Source organism: Neovison vison, chromosome 11 (genome assembly GCF_020171115.1).
Source record: "Neovison vison isolate M4711 chromosome 11, ASM_NN_V1, whole genome shotgun sequence".
Classification (NCBI taxonomy): Eukaryota; Metazoa; Chordata; class Mammalia; order Carnivora; family Mustelidae; genus Neogale; species Neogale vison.
Genome location: NC_058101.1, coordinates 105,801,181 through 105,813,904, shown reverse-complemented (window position 1 = coordinate 105,813,904; position 12,724 = coordinate 105,801,181). Strand labels below are relative to the sequence as shown.

The 12,724-nt window shown below is 47.9% G+C and overlaps 1 protein-coding gene across 3 annotated transcripts in view; it reads left to right on the top strand.

Moving 5' to 3' along the window:
• Window positions 1-7,540, top strand: part of NFKB1 (nuclear factor kappa B subunit 1) — a 120,070-nt gene extending 112,530 nt beyond the window's left edge. For all 3 annotated transcript variants that reach the window (XM_044224395.1, XM_044224394.1, XM_044224393.1), the window contains 5 exons: window positions 1,370-1,494; window positions 3,040-3,106; window positions 3,426-3,598; window positions 4,292-4,472; window positions 6,717-7,540. In XM_044224395.1, the coding sequence (XP_044080330.1) occupies window positions 1,370-1,494; window positions 3,040-3,106; window positions 3,426-3,598; window positions 4,292-4,472; window positions 6,717-6,874 (704 nt within the window). In that variant the 3' untranslated portion in view covers window positions 6,875-7,540. The remainder of the gene's footprint in view (window positions 1-1,369; window positions 1,495-3,039; window positions 3,107-3,425; window positions 3,599-4,291; window positions 4,473-6,716) is intronic.
• The last annotated feature ends 5,184 nt before the right edge of the window (window positions 7,541-12,724 follow it).

The following is a 12,724-nucleotide window of genomic DNA, read 5'->3' as shown; positions in this document are numbered from 1 at the left end:
CTCTCTCTCTCTCTGTCAAATAAATAAATAATCTTTTAAAGAAACGATTTCAGACAAAAACCTATAACCCTTTCAAAAACACTTTCTCTTAAATTCTTAATACCCCATGAAAGGCGTAGTGAAAACAGAGTACGAAAATAGTAAATGAAGGTACTTGATGAAAAACCTAGTGCTGGGGGCGTCTGGGTGGCTCAGTGGGTTAAAGCCTCTGCTTTCAGCTCAGGTCATGATCCCAGGGTCCTGGGATCGAGCCCCACATCGGGCTCTCTGCTCAGCGGGGAGCCTGCTTCCTCCTCCTCTCTCTGCCTGCCTCTCTGCCTGCTTGTGATCTGTCTGTCAAATAAATAAATAAAATATTAAAAAAAAAAAAAATACTTAGTGCTGAGCTCCCGGTCATGCCGAAGGTCACTTCAGGACCAGAGCTCAGCTCCTCCAGCATTCATCCGCCCATACATCATTCCTCTTAGTTTCTCTTGTGTTTCCCGTGGTCCTCTCATTTGGCCCTCCCTGCCTTCTGGATCAGGCAGGGGCTGGAAGGCTGAAGTAAGAAACAGCACAAAGATCCTTCCCTGACTCTCATTTGGCCCTCTCCTATTATTGAAGTTGGCACAAAGCAAATGATCGCCCAGCAAGATAAAAACAGGTTCTTCACAGAAGGGTGTACTGAACTGACTACTGTTCGTTAGACAGCTGACTAAACGCTCTCATAAAAATAGTTTCTAAGCCTCTAAGAGGTAACTAGCTCTAATCTCTGAGTGACTTTTGGTGTTTTCTTGCTGCACATTAAGAAACAGACTGCATTTTTCCAAGATCAACAACTAGACATCGTAGGAGAATGTTTTTGTGGTGTTTGTCCGTTTAAGGATTGGGGCCCCGGCAGTGCTGTACCCAGGAATAAAAGTGAGCCTATTGTCCCTATACAGCAAAGTTTGCTCTTTTGAGCAAGTAAGAGAATAGCCTGAGACATGTGCAGTGGTGGGCACGAACTTGAACGTTAAATTAGGTCCTGAATCCTGAGGAGGCAACCCAGCCCTTATAAATCGCTGCCGTTACTCCTCAGCTTAAAGGCGCCTCATTCAGTTGAAAACTGTCCTAAAGAGTTAAATGTGAGGGTCAGGGTACTTCTAAGTCTTTTGTCTTTGAAAATGTCCTTGGCTATATAGGGTATCATCAGACATCTTTACAGTCAAAATAAATTAGAATTCAAAAGAGGATCTCTGAATAGTTCGGTAGAAGCATGTTTCATGTATTAAAAATCATCCCGGTAATTGCCTCAAGTAGCTATTGTGCTCTACCTTTGGAAATGTGACCTCTGCAGGCATTTCAGAGTCGATAAGATCGGGGCTTATTGTGCTGTGTAACTTAACAGGTGCAGATCCCCTGGTGCAAAACTTTGAGCCTCTCTATGACCTGGATGACTCCTGGGAAAAAGATGGAGAGGATGAGGGAGTCGTGCCTGGAACCACACCTCTAGACATGGCCACCAACTGGCAGGTGAGTGTGGTTCCCGTCTGTGTGGCGGCAGCTCCAGAGGGAGCTAATGATTCGGGAGTATAAGAACAGATGGTCTTCTTGGGTCTTTATTCCCCAAAGCACAATCCTTTTATTTTTAAGAAAGTCTGTTTGTCAAGAGACATACTTATCTTGAAAAGCCTACCCATGAAAGATCTAGGTCAGCGGAGTTGTGAGTGTGAAAGTGTGAGCCTAATCAGATCACGGTTAAGTTGTGAGAGAGGGTTCCGCAAGAGAAAACACAAAATTCATGCAAGAGTTTCCCGTTCTGAGCTCACACCAGAATGGTTCCCATCTCCATTTCTGAAGCTAGGAGAAATGTTGGGATTTGCTTAGAATTTTGCTAAGTGATTTCTTTTCATAAAAAGAACCCAGGGATTCTTCTGAGGATTTTAATAACTATAAACATAGTAAAGAGATTTAAACTCTTCCTCCAAACTCCAGTGACCTGAGATCTGAGGGTGAAAAGCAGTGAGTAGGTCTTTATGGGCCAGGAAGAAGATCCGGGGGAGGACACGGGCATCAGACACATCTCTGACACAACAAAATTGACTTTCTTAGGGCCAAGCCCTGCTCCACATCCAAAAACTGCTTGTTTGCCTCTTCGAGGCCCGTGGTGTTGAGCTGAGTGACCCTGGCAGAGACCACACGGTTCCCTTTAATGCTGAGCACCTGGCTTTCCCAGAAGCCTCACCACAGAACACACAAAGATAACCCACTTCAGTGACCCCATGTTGTCCTTACCGAAGTCAGCGAGCCCGGAGTGACTGCAGAGCACAGAGAGAGGTCTCCATAGCTACGGAATTGTGTTTTTCCTTTTAACCTAAGACTTTTCTGTCCCCTCAATTTAAAATGCAGCTGGTGCTGGAAGAGAATATCCAGCTTTGTGAGCATTACTATACCCCAGTGTGAGCACATCTATAGACTTCGTTCCAGACGCCTTCCCTGAGAAAGGAGGGGGCAGCAAGGAGGCCCAGCTTCCAGCTCTGCTTAAGCCCAGTCCTCCTCTGGGCTCTCAGACATACATTACTTACTGACAAGTCTCCCACCAACACATGGCCGATCTGGTGGCCTGGACTGTTCTGGAGAACAGTGGGAGAGGGAAAAGCAGGCTACTCACAGAGCAGGGGGCCCAATGTGGGGCTCGATCCCAGGACCCCAGGATCCTAACCCAAGCCAAGGGCAACCGCTTTAACCACTGAGCCACCCAGGTGCCCTGGACTGTTCTGGCTTTGTCCTTTAAAAGTACTGTGGTGCCAGCTCTCTGCAAGGTGGGCTTGGGCCTTCCTATCCACCTCAGAAGCCCCTATAGAGCCCCGCCTCCTGGCCCCAGAGCCCCCAGGGCTTTTCTTTGTCCAAAGGGCATTGTCCTGACTTTGAGGGTCATGGGACCGACTCCTTCCCATTCCTCCACCTTTAGGGTACTAGGCCCTCGTCAGGAGGACACAGTGAGTTTATTACAAAGCAACTGACTCCGTCCTGGTCCCTTTAATGTGTAATGTTTCTCCACGGTTTTCTCCCCAACAGGTGTTTGATATATTAAATGGGAAACCCTATGAGCCAGAGTTTACATCTGATGATTTACTTGCGCAAGGTGAGCTCTTAACCGGTATTCCCTCCACACAGTCATTAAAAGGGCTGAGAGAGAAGCAGCATTGGCCAGACTGTGCTGTGAAAGGCTCCGTGGCTTATTCCAGAATCAAAAGCTCCTTGGATGTATGCAAAGGAGCCTGTCCGGCTGTGATCTGCTAAAACATGCATACTGCCCTTACTTGGCTGGGCTGCTGCCTGCTCCAGGAAAAGCAGCTTCCTGGCTCCCACTGGGAGCCAAGGGCAGCAGCGCAGGCGTGCTCAGTCCCTCCAGAGTGTCTCTGGGCGCTTAGCACAGCTGTGTTTCTTCTTCATTCTTTCAGGAGACATGAAACAGCTGACTGAGGATGCAAAGCTGCAGCTCTACAAGTTGCTAGAAATCCCTGATCCAGATAAAAACTGGGCGACTCTGGCACAGAAGTTAGGTCTGGGGATACTAAATAATGCCTTCCGGCTGAGTCCTGCTCCTTCTAAAACTCTGATGGACAACTATGAGGTAACCCATCACCTCACCCTTGCACTTGACTCTCGTCTGTTAACATCACTGACCTGGCCATGGTTCCCTCCCAAGGAGGCGGAAAATCAGTCATTACCGTGTCCTGGGAGAGTGACCCCGACCAGGGCGGAAACCCACCTTTGTAAGAAGGCAGTTTTCAGATATCTTGAGATTTCCAGCAGAAATCCTAGGTAGAAGGTCAGGGTTGTCAAAGAACTTTGACCGCCTGAACCACCGTGATAGACTGTGATCCACATGCATTGTCTTCCCATCCCCAAGAGCATGCCGTGATCCCCAGTCAGGACCCAGAGGCAGCTTTCTGTGAGGTGAAATCATTGGTCTACTGAGAATTTCCTTTGTGGCTCTGGTTTCTCGGTGGTTTTCAGAGCCTCAACCCCATCAGGGATACCGCGTGACCTTCACGGCAGGCAGAGTTTCACCGCCTCAGCACTTCTCTCCTTCTCTGTCCTCCGGGCTTACTGGAAGCCGCTTCTCTGTGATTTCCTGAGTGGTCTCTGCGCTGACACAGAAGCCCGACATGAAGGCCGCGCGTCTCCGTGGCCATCTGCGCGCCAAGCCCTGCAGGCCGCTGGGCGCGCGCGGGGCCAAGCAGGGCGGGTATCGTGGGGATGCCCTGCCTGCTTGGTCCGGGCTCCCCGCTCAGGAAGGCTCGCTTGCCTGTCTTTCTCGCAGGTCTCCGGGGGCACAATAAGAGAGCTGGTGGAGGCCCTGAGACAGATGGGCTATACCGAAGCCATCGAAGTGATCCAGGCCGCCTTCTCCCCCCCAGGAACCGTGGCCCCCGGCCATGGGAAGGCGACGCCTCAGACCCTCTCGCTGCCCCTCTCACCTGCCTCCACGAGGTCGCCAGTAGGTAAGGGAAAAACAGAACAAGCAGCGGAGATAACCTCCTGCTCCCCAGGCTGTGTCCTCCATGTCTTGAGCTGTGGCTGTCGTCCCCTGAGGACCCTGTCCCGTGTGTCCATCTCCCTCCGCAGCTCACGGGTTCTACCTTCTGTGCCTCTCCTGATGCTGCTGGTCAGGCAGGGTGCTGTCCCCAGGAGCAGTCCCATTGACCCGTGAGTCACTTGGATTCGTAGTAAATACTACGTAGTAAATAGTAAAATAAATACTAAAAATAATGATGTGGCTACGTAAGGCAAATAGTGTCTCTCTCACTTCTTAAGTGTAAAGGAGAGAAAGGAACTAACAGAGCAGGACCTGGCCAGGGCTGGCCCCAGAATGTAGATGACACCGCAGTTCCCACCACAGCACCCTCGGCTCCTCCCGTCCAGCCCAGAAGTGGCTTCACCTTCTCCCTGCGCCTCCTCCCGGCCCCCCCGCACTGATCCTCGGTCCCCCACCTGAAACACATCCCAGAACAGACTTCCAGCAGCCCAGTAACCCTTTGTCTCCCTGCAAATGTATTCTCGAACTCTCTCAACAACCACTCGTGCCTTCTCTCTTTGGACCCTCCCTCTGTCAGTTCCCACCGAGAACATGGCAGCAGCTAGAATTCCCTCATCCTTGAAAGACCAGCAGTTGGCCATGTCAGGCAGAAGCTCCTCCATCCTCCAGGAGGTTAGGACGAAAATCCCAGACTCAGCTGTGAACATCTGCTGCTTGCAGCCAGAACACACGCAGCCCCCAGCCCCTCCTCTGGGACAGCCTCCCTTGTCCATCCACCTTCATTTCTTGCCTCAGTTCCTGCAGCAGCTTCTGGTCAGTCTCCCTGCTTCCGGTCTGCCCCTCTTCCTTCAGTCCACTCAGGCAACAAAAGTCTTTTTAAAAAGTACTGCTATGGTTGTACCTGTTGTATACCTTCCAGTTCACTTATCCACTCAGCAAATCTTTAATGAGCACATCCTGTGTGTCTAGCACTGTTCAAGGCTTTGAAGAGAGAGAGGTAACAGAGGCAGTGTCACTTATCCATTGTCTCTCGCAAATCCCTTCCATATGCCTTTCCTCCTGCCCCATTTCCCTGCACCCACTGTCCCCCAAGCCCTCTGCTCACAAGTCTGATCCCATCTCAGGACCCCCTGCCTGCAAAGATCCTCACCCAGTGGCTCCTTCTTGCCCTTCAGTGTCAGCCCAAGGGGTTACCTTGTCAGGGGCCCTTCTAGGAGAGTAAGGACAGATGTTGCACACGTTGGAAAGGAATAAAATGTCCACCAGCAAAATAGCCCTAATCTCCTATGTCGTGACCTGATGCTCCTTCTACACAAAGAAATAGAAAAATACTTGTATCTTTAAAATCTGATTTGATCTCTGACTTGTAGTTATTTTTAAAATACCTCCTACACATAATAGAAACCCAGTAAAGATTGGGTGACCGAATAAATCAAATCAGTCAATAAATCTACCAAATTAGTAAAAAAACAACAGTGTGTCACGGCCATTAAGGTCTTAATATTTTAATATCAGAACTTAATATACAAGAAGATAGCATTTTGATTTGTGTATATTAGACTTTGTTTCTCTGATCACCTCCTCTCTATAGGCAATAACTCCACATTGTTCCCATCTTGAAAGACGCTTCTCAACAAGGAGAATGTGACCTACTGGTTCATCACAGACTCCTTTTCCTCATTATCACCTTATCTTTTCTCTGCTACGAGAATGTTTTTGAAGCAATGAGTAGCATTTAATAGCACGTGAGGCCCAGAGAGATATCTCATTTTTAGTTCCTACTTCAGTCACACATTTATTTTACCTGGGTTCAGCAATTTCCCCAGCTAGAAAATAGGTAATACAGTGGTTGGAAAAATACACCTGATTTCTAAGAAAAAGAAGGCCCACTGTGAGTTAAGAGAATTCGGAAAGGATTCTGATAAACGTGATGGTAAGGAAGAGATATGGAAACATTTGCCTAATTTTGATGTCTTCACGGTGTTTCTGTTGCCTGGGGTTCTCTGTTTGTCAGCCGCCACCGGGCGCGGTAGTGACAGGCGGGTGGCAGGAGGGACAGGCAGGCGGCCTGTGGAAGCGGATAGATAGGAGCTGCCCACGAGTCTCTTAGGCCCAGACTCTGAGCCTGCCTGGGCTAAAAGGTGTAGGAGAGCCAAGGCTCTGCCCTCTCCCCAGCTGTGCCCCAGTGACTCTGTGCTTCTTCCCCCAGACGAGGTCCGAGACGACAGCATCTGTGACAGCGGTGTGGAGACGTCCTTCCGCAAACTCAGCTTTACAGAGTCTCTGACCAGCGGCAGCTCCTTGCTGACTCTTAACAAAGTGCCCCATGAGTACGGGCAGGAAGGACCCATAGAGGGCAAAATCTAGCCTGCTGGCAGTTCCCCCACACCGTGTAAACCAAAGTTCTGAAATTCCACCCTTGTCCAAAAGAAGGAAGGCGAAGTGCATCCACGGGTGCTCAGAGGAAAAGCAGCCTGCCTCCGTCTCTCGGAATTTCACTCAAGGCCTTTTGCAGTTGGCTTCCTTTCTCGGTTCTCACGGGAATGTTACTAGTCCAGTCCACGAACACACAGTCCTGAGCAGTCACCATGCCTGGCTGGCCTGCCGCCTCCCCGTGGGCAGGCCGGCTTAGTGAGCTTTCCCAGCTGCTTCCCGTTGTCACTGCTGCTGCCCCCACACCCCCGCGTTCCCGCTGGCATTAAAAGGTGACCCAGTCCCCACCTGGTGTTCTCTCTGGCCGTCCACAGCACTATCGTGCATTCAGATTAAGGATTATGAAAAGGGATATTTTTAAATGAAAGTTACCTGGTGTATAATTTAAAAAAAAAAAAGGCTTTATTGCTTTTTCTAATGTGGTTATCTATGTGATTCGAAAACAGAACATATAATGTCAATATATAATGTCAACATATAATGTCAATATGTAAACACAGTTACAATCAGTGCTGCAAATGGTCTTTACCCCCTTTCTCTGCATTTTGCTATTGTAAATATGTTTTTTAGATCAAATACTTTAAAGGAAAATATGTTGGATTTATAAATGCTATTTTTTATTTTACTTTTATAATAAAAGGAAAAGCAAATTGGTTACCTCATTCTGTTCGATCTTCAGAAATACTTTTCTGAGATGATTCCTTACAATCACGGGATCATTCCACAGCCCGGTTATCACATTCACATACCCCTTCAGAGTCCAGTTTTTGACCCAGAAATGAACCCCCCAAAAATGATCAAAAGAGCACTGTTTTAAGCTGAGATGAAAGCTTTGGGTTTGTCGACTCCTCGCTTGGCTCGTTTCATTCTGGCTGTGTCGCCTCACCTCCCACTGCCTCGCGGGACACCGGGCCCCCGCACCCCTCAGGGTGCTCTCAGGGCCCCTGCGCTGCCTCAGGTCCTGTGGTCTCAGCACATAGAGGGGGGCCTGCGACCAGCAGCCTTCCAGCAGGAAGCTTGGCTGACTGCTCTTCACTCAGAGGCTTGGAAACAAGGGAGAGGGGACATGAAAAGCGTTTTAAGGAGGTGCTATGATGAACCCTGGGACACGCAACCAAGAACCCTCTTTAACAAAGGCCGCGTCCACCCAACCACCGGGAGCACACTTGGCCAAAGCCCTCTCGACCTGTCAGTTCCTTCGGGGATTGCCTCAGCCACAGAGAGCCACCCCACCAGGTCACACTCTTGGTCCTGATGGCCCCGAGTAACATGGATGGATGTGGCATACAAAGGCTCCTCAGCCCCTGGGACGACGGTGAAGGGCTGTCTGTGCTCCAGAGCTCCCTCTCACTGGCTGAGCTATTGTTGGGGTCTGTGTCAGAGCTCGGGTCTTCTGTCTGCCCAGGACGGCTTCCTCCCCCGGCCTGCACAGGACTGGATCCCAGGCCACCCTGGCTCCCTCTCAGAGCTGGCTTTCATGGATTCCAACCTGCACAGAGGCTGAGAGCTAATGGTGACCACTTTTGCTCAACCTATGAAGTCGCGCAATTTTGAAAATAACCCAATCAAGTGTACAGAATTATCCCCAACATACAGAAAAGGAAATTGAGCCCCAAGAGTTCAAGTAGGCAGTGGCTAAGCTGCTTCTAAGTGTATATCCAGGTCTGTCTAGTTCCAGAGCTAATGGGCTAGAGAATTATCTTGGTGAGGACAAAAAAGATAGGTTACGATAATTGAGTCCAGAAGTAGACCCCGAAATATATAGGAATTTAGTATATAATAAATTTCAAATCAATGAGGAAAATATGGTTAATCAATAAGATGTTCCATCTGGTTAATCACTGGAAAGAAGTTAATCTGAACTTCTACTTCCCTTCTTTCACCAAAATGGCTTCCAAATATATCAAAAATGAAACCATAAAAATGCTAGAAATACTAAAAATCATGGATGAATAATCTTGAAATATAGGAGGCCTTTTTAAGTAAGACTTTGTTCTTGGTGTGAACAGTTTGGGTTCTTCATTTCACAGTGTGTCCCAAAGAAATGAAAATATTTTTAAAATTCTACTTCTATTTTTTATTACATTGCCATTTCTCCACATGCTCCAATCCTCTTCCAGTTGTTGAAAGTTGTATCTTTAAAAAACAAAAAACAGAAAACCTTGCTTTCCTTAATTCTCCAGCAACAAGCCCATGACACTGTCCCTCCCCTGTTCCTCTCTGTGGCAGAAGATCATCTTCCAGTTGGCCAACGGCAGCTCTCAGGTCTACAAGATGGCGGCCGAGACTCCTCCCACTGAGGGAGGGGCCTGTGCTCCTCCCTCATCACTGTAGGCCTATGAAAGGGTCGAACTGATGGTGAATGGCTTCTGAGGTTAGGTTGGAAAATGCAGTGCAGCTTCTGCCCGGACCCCGCCCACCCCACCCCACCCCCGCCCGGTGTCACTCCCTCTTGGAATCCAGTTACCACACTCTGGGGAGCCGAGTGGACACATGGAGAAGCCACGTCATAGGTGTTTGGCCATCAGCTTTCACGGAGGTCGTGGCCAACGCCAGCACCGCCAGCAGATGTCTGAAGGAGGGAAGCCTTGAGCTAATTCCAGTCGCTAGCCACTGAGTCACACCTGTCTAACCTTCAGACTGCCTCAGCCACTGCTGTCCAAGCAGAGATGAGCCATTCAGACGAGCCCTATGCAAATGGCAGATTCACGAGTAAAATCGTGGTTGATGCTTTAAGTCCTACGTGCGGAGTGTTGACATGCTCCAGGGCTCTAACCTGACAGCTCCCATACCAGAAAGCCACTTTAAAGAGAAGCGGACTCCAGGAGGAACTACTAAGCCACTCATGCCGAGACTAAAAATAACATTCCCCCTCTTCAATAAGAAGCCCTGTTTCTCTTCTGTTCTGGAAACTTCCTCTTTCCCCGCCTCCCAGATCTCAGTGTGGCCTGAGCCTCTGCATGGTGCTTTGAGCAAAAAGGCTATCAACGCTATCTGTACCTTTCTGTGTCTTTCATAGTGTACCAGCAGATGGGGATCAATACCAGGAGGAACGCGGGAGATCAGGTGGAAAGCTACAATGGGCCGGAAATCAACCTTCCCAGAAAGCCGGTCTCTCAGCAGGAAGCCATTTAAAAATAGCTTTCTCAGAACTTTGTCATCTTTACTCTGCAGGCATAACCTAGACTTCTGCAGGAGGGACAGTATCTGTTGGCAGAAGGAGGCCCTCCTCACCCACCTGAGTCCCCTGCAGTAGTCCAATGGGGCACGGAGGGCCCTCCTCAAGCCATGGAGGGCAGCTCACAAACCAGACCCACGGCACCTTAGCAAGAGAAAAGAAAGGCAGGAGCCAGGCAGATCAATGTGCAATCCCCTTTGCATTAATGATTTCTAAATGATAATTGTCAGACATCCCTCTGAGGTACATATGTAACCCCAATGTTAGAGTGAGGAAATGGATAATCTGAATATTAACTAATTCACCCCAGATTTAAATCCAGTTCTGTCAGATCCCACGGGTTCCTCTTTAACCATGTCTGAAGACCTTACAAGGAAAGGTGGTATTTAAAAGGGAAAGACAAAAATCCACACAATTCTGTATGTTAATAGAGTCATAAGGTACCTCAACCAAAATACAAAATGAACCTGGAATATCACTGAAGAGCCTTGTTGCTTAAATGTTAACCTGGCTTGATTTTCTTTCTAAAACCAGGCTAAGATGCTTAAGTATAAATTATTCATGGACAGGAGGTCACTAGGAGCATCTCTTTCTCCTTATTGTGCTTCTGGGGGAAATTTTCTTTCTGATTTGTACTTCCCTAGGAAATGGGCTTGGGGAGGCACAGGAGTAAAGAGAAGGTGAAGCTAGAATGCTATCTATTTTGAGGGTCTGGCTGGCTCAGTCAGTAGAGCGTGTGACTCTTGATATCAGGGCTGTGAGTTCAAGCCCCATGTTGGACATAGAGATTACTTGAAAAAAGTGCTGCTTATTTTCTTAAGCATCACAGAACTTAGATACTTGGGCAGTATCTTAAAGATCACCTAAGTAAATCATCCAAGTTGTCATCTTTTTTTAAACACCTACAATAGGAAGCATCTCAATTTATAATGCTCACTATAGCCTGCCGCTTCATTTAAACACCAATCCCAGAGACTGTAAATCCTTGTCCATTGGTTGGGGGAGGCTCTGTAGAGGGGCTTGAAATTAAATGGATTCTCTCATTTTCCATTATTGTGGATTCCATTATGTCTGCAATGGCCTGCTTGCACTACCCTGGACAAAAGACGAGTTCTACACATTGTTCAAGCTTCTTAGAATGAGAGGGAGGAAGGGGCTGAAATATCATTTTTTCGCTTCCAGCAAACAGCTCTTCCACAATGATCTCTCTCTTTCCAAAATGATGATTTCATTGAAGTATCACTACAATCCTCCAGGAATGAAGATATGTATTCAGTCAAGATGTTTTTGAGCATCTTTTGCGTGCCAGACACTACAATAGGTGGTCATCATTCACTCACTCGTATTACGTATCTGAAAACCCTGTGAAGAAGAATTTGTCCCTATTTTACAGATGAGTAAACTAAGGCACACATAAAGCATTTAACCACAGGATCTCCTGATTGCAATAAGGTGATTTCATAAGCCACACTTGCAGCAGGGACAGGGGTGGGTGGGTAGGGTATGTCTCTTCCACTTAGTCATGAAAGGACGCTGGCTAACAGTCGCTCTTCCTCCCACCCTCGGCTGCCAGGGTCCCAGTCAGCTGAAAGGGGAAAGGAGCATGGAGGAGTACATGTGGGAGTTATGAAAGGGGCGCTTCCTCTCACATGGCCCCAGAGAAGAACTAAGTCCCACAGCAATGGGACCAAGCGCAGGGAGGCGATTGGGGTGATCAACTTTTGTTCCCTATATTAGGAGGAATGATTCTGAAGAACACATCCCAGGGTCTGGCACAGATCAAAATTCTTTACCTGACTGAAGGAGGAGCTCATTGAACCTGAAGGTTCTTTCTAATTCCACGTGTGTGCAAACATTCACTCACTCTGGCTGTAACCAAAAGCAAAACCATTTCCCAGGATTAAGAATGAAAGATGCACTGTAAGGACAGTCACAGTTCCTCTTCAGGAAATCCTCAGAAATAATCAAGTGTATTAGACTAGGTAGGATGGGGGAGAATTACAGCAAGGGCTTGTTGCCCTGGCGGTGACTCAAGGAGGACTCCTGTTCTCCAGCCCCTGGGGTCTGTAATTCCTCCACAACAGACCTTGGGCTTGTTGATGCCAAGATCAAGAGTCTTCAAGGCATGATGGTTCTCGGGATCCCACCCAAAGGAGAAAGGCAAGCAAGTTTATCTCCCCTGTGATCTGCAGAGAACAGGCATTTCTCGGATGAACAGGAAAGGAGCCGAAGTGGGTTCTTAGGGGAATCATAACCCAGGCCAGAAGAAGAGCAAATGAAAGAATTCTAGAAACCCCTTCTCCTGGGGTTCCATCTTAGGACTCAGGAAGCAGGGTTCATGCTGAAGATGGTCAGATGAAACCGCCAGGCACATGAGGGGAGTGTATAGGATGAGAGGAGGTTATGAGTTCATGCTGAATACTATAGATAACCGGATTGCTGGGACTATTCCCTGGCAGTAAGATTTTTTTTTTTTTTTTCCATTTCAAAACTGTTGTGTGGTTGCCCTTCCCTTTCCTAAGGCAAGAATCAACAACAAATTATTTTGTTTCAGAAATTCAAATGAGAAATTTCAGAGATTTTTTTTTCTTTTACAGGGCACCTTT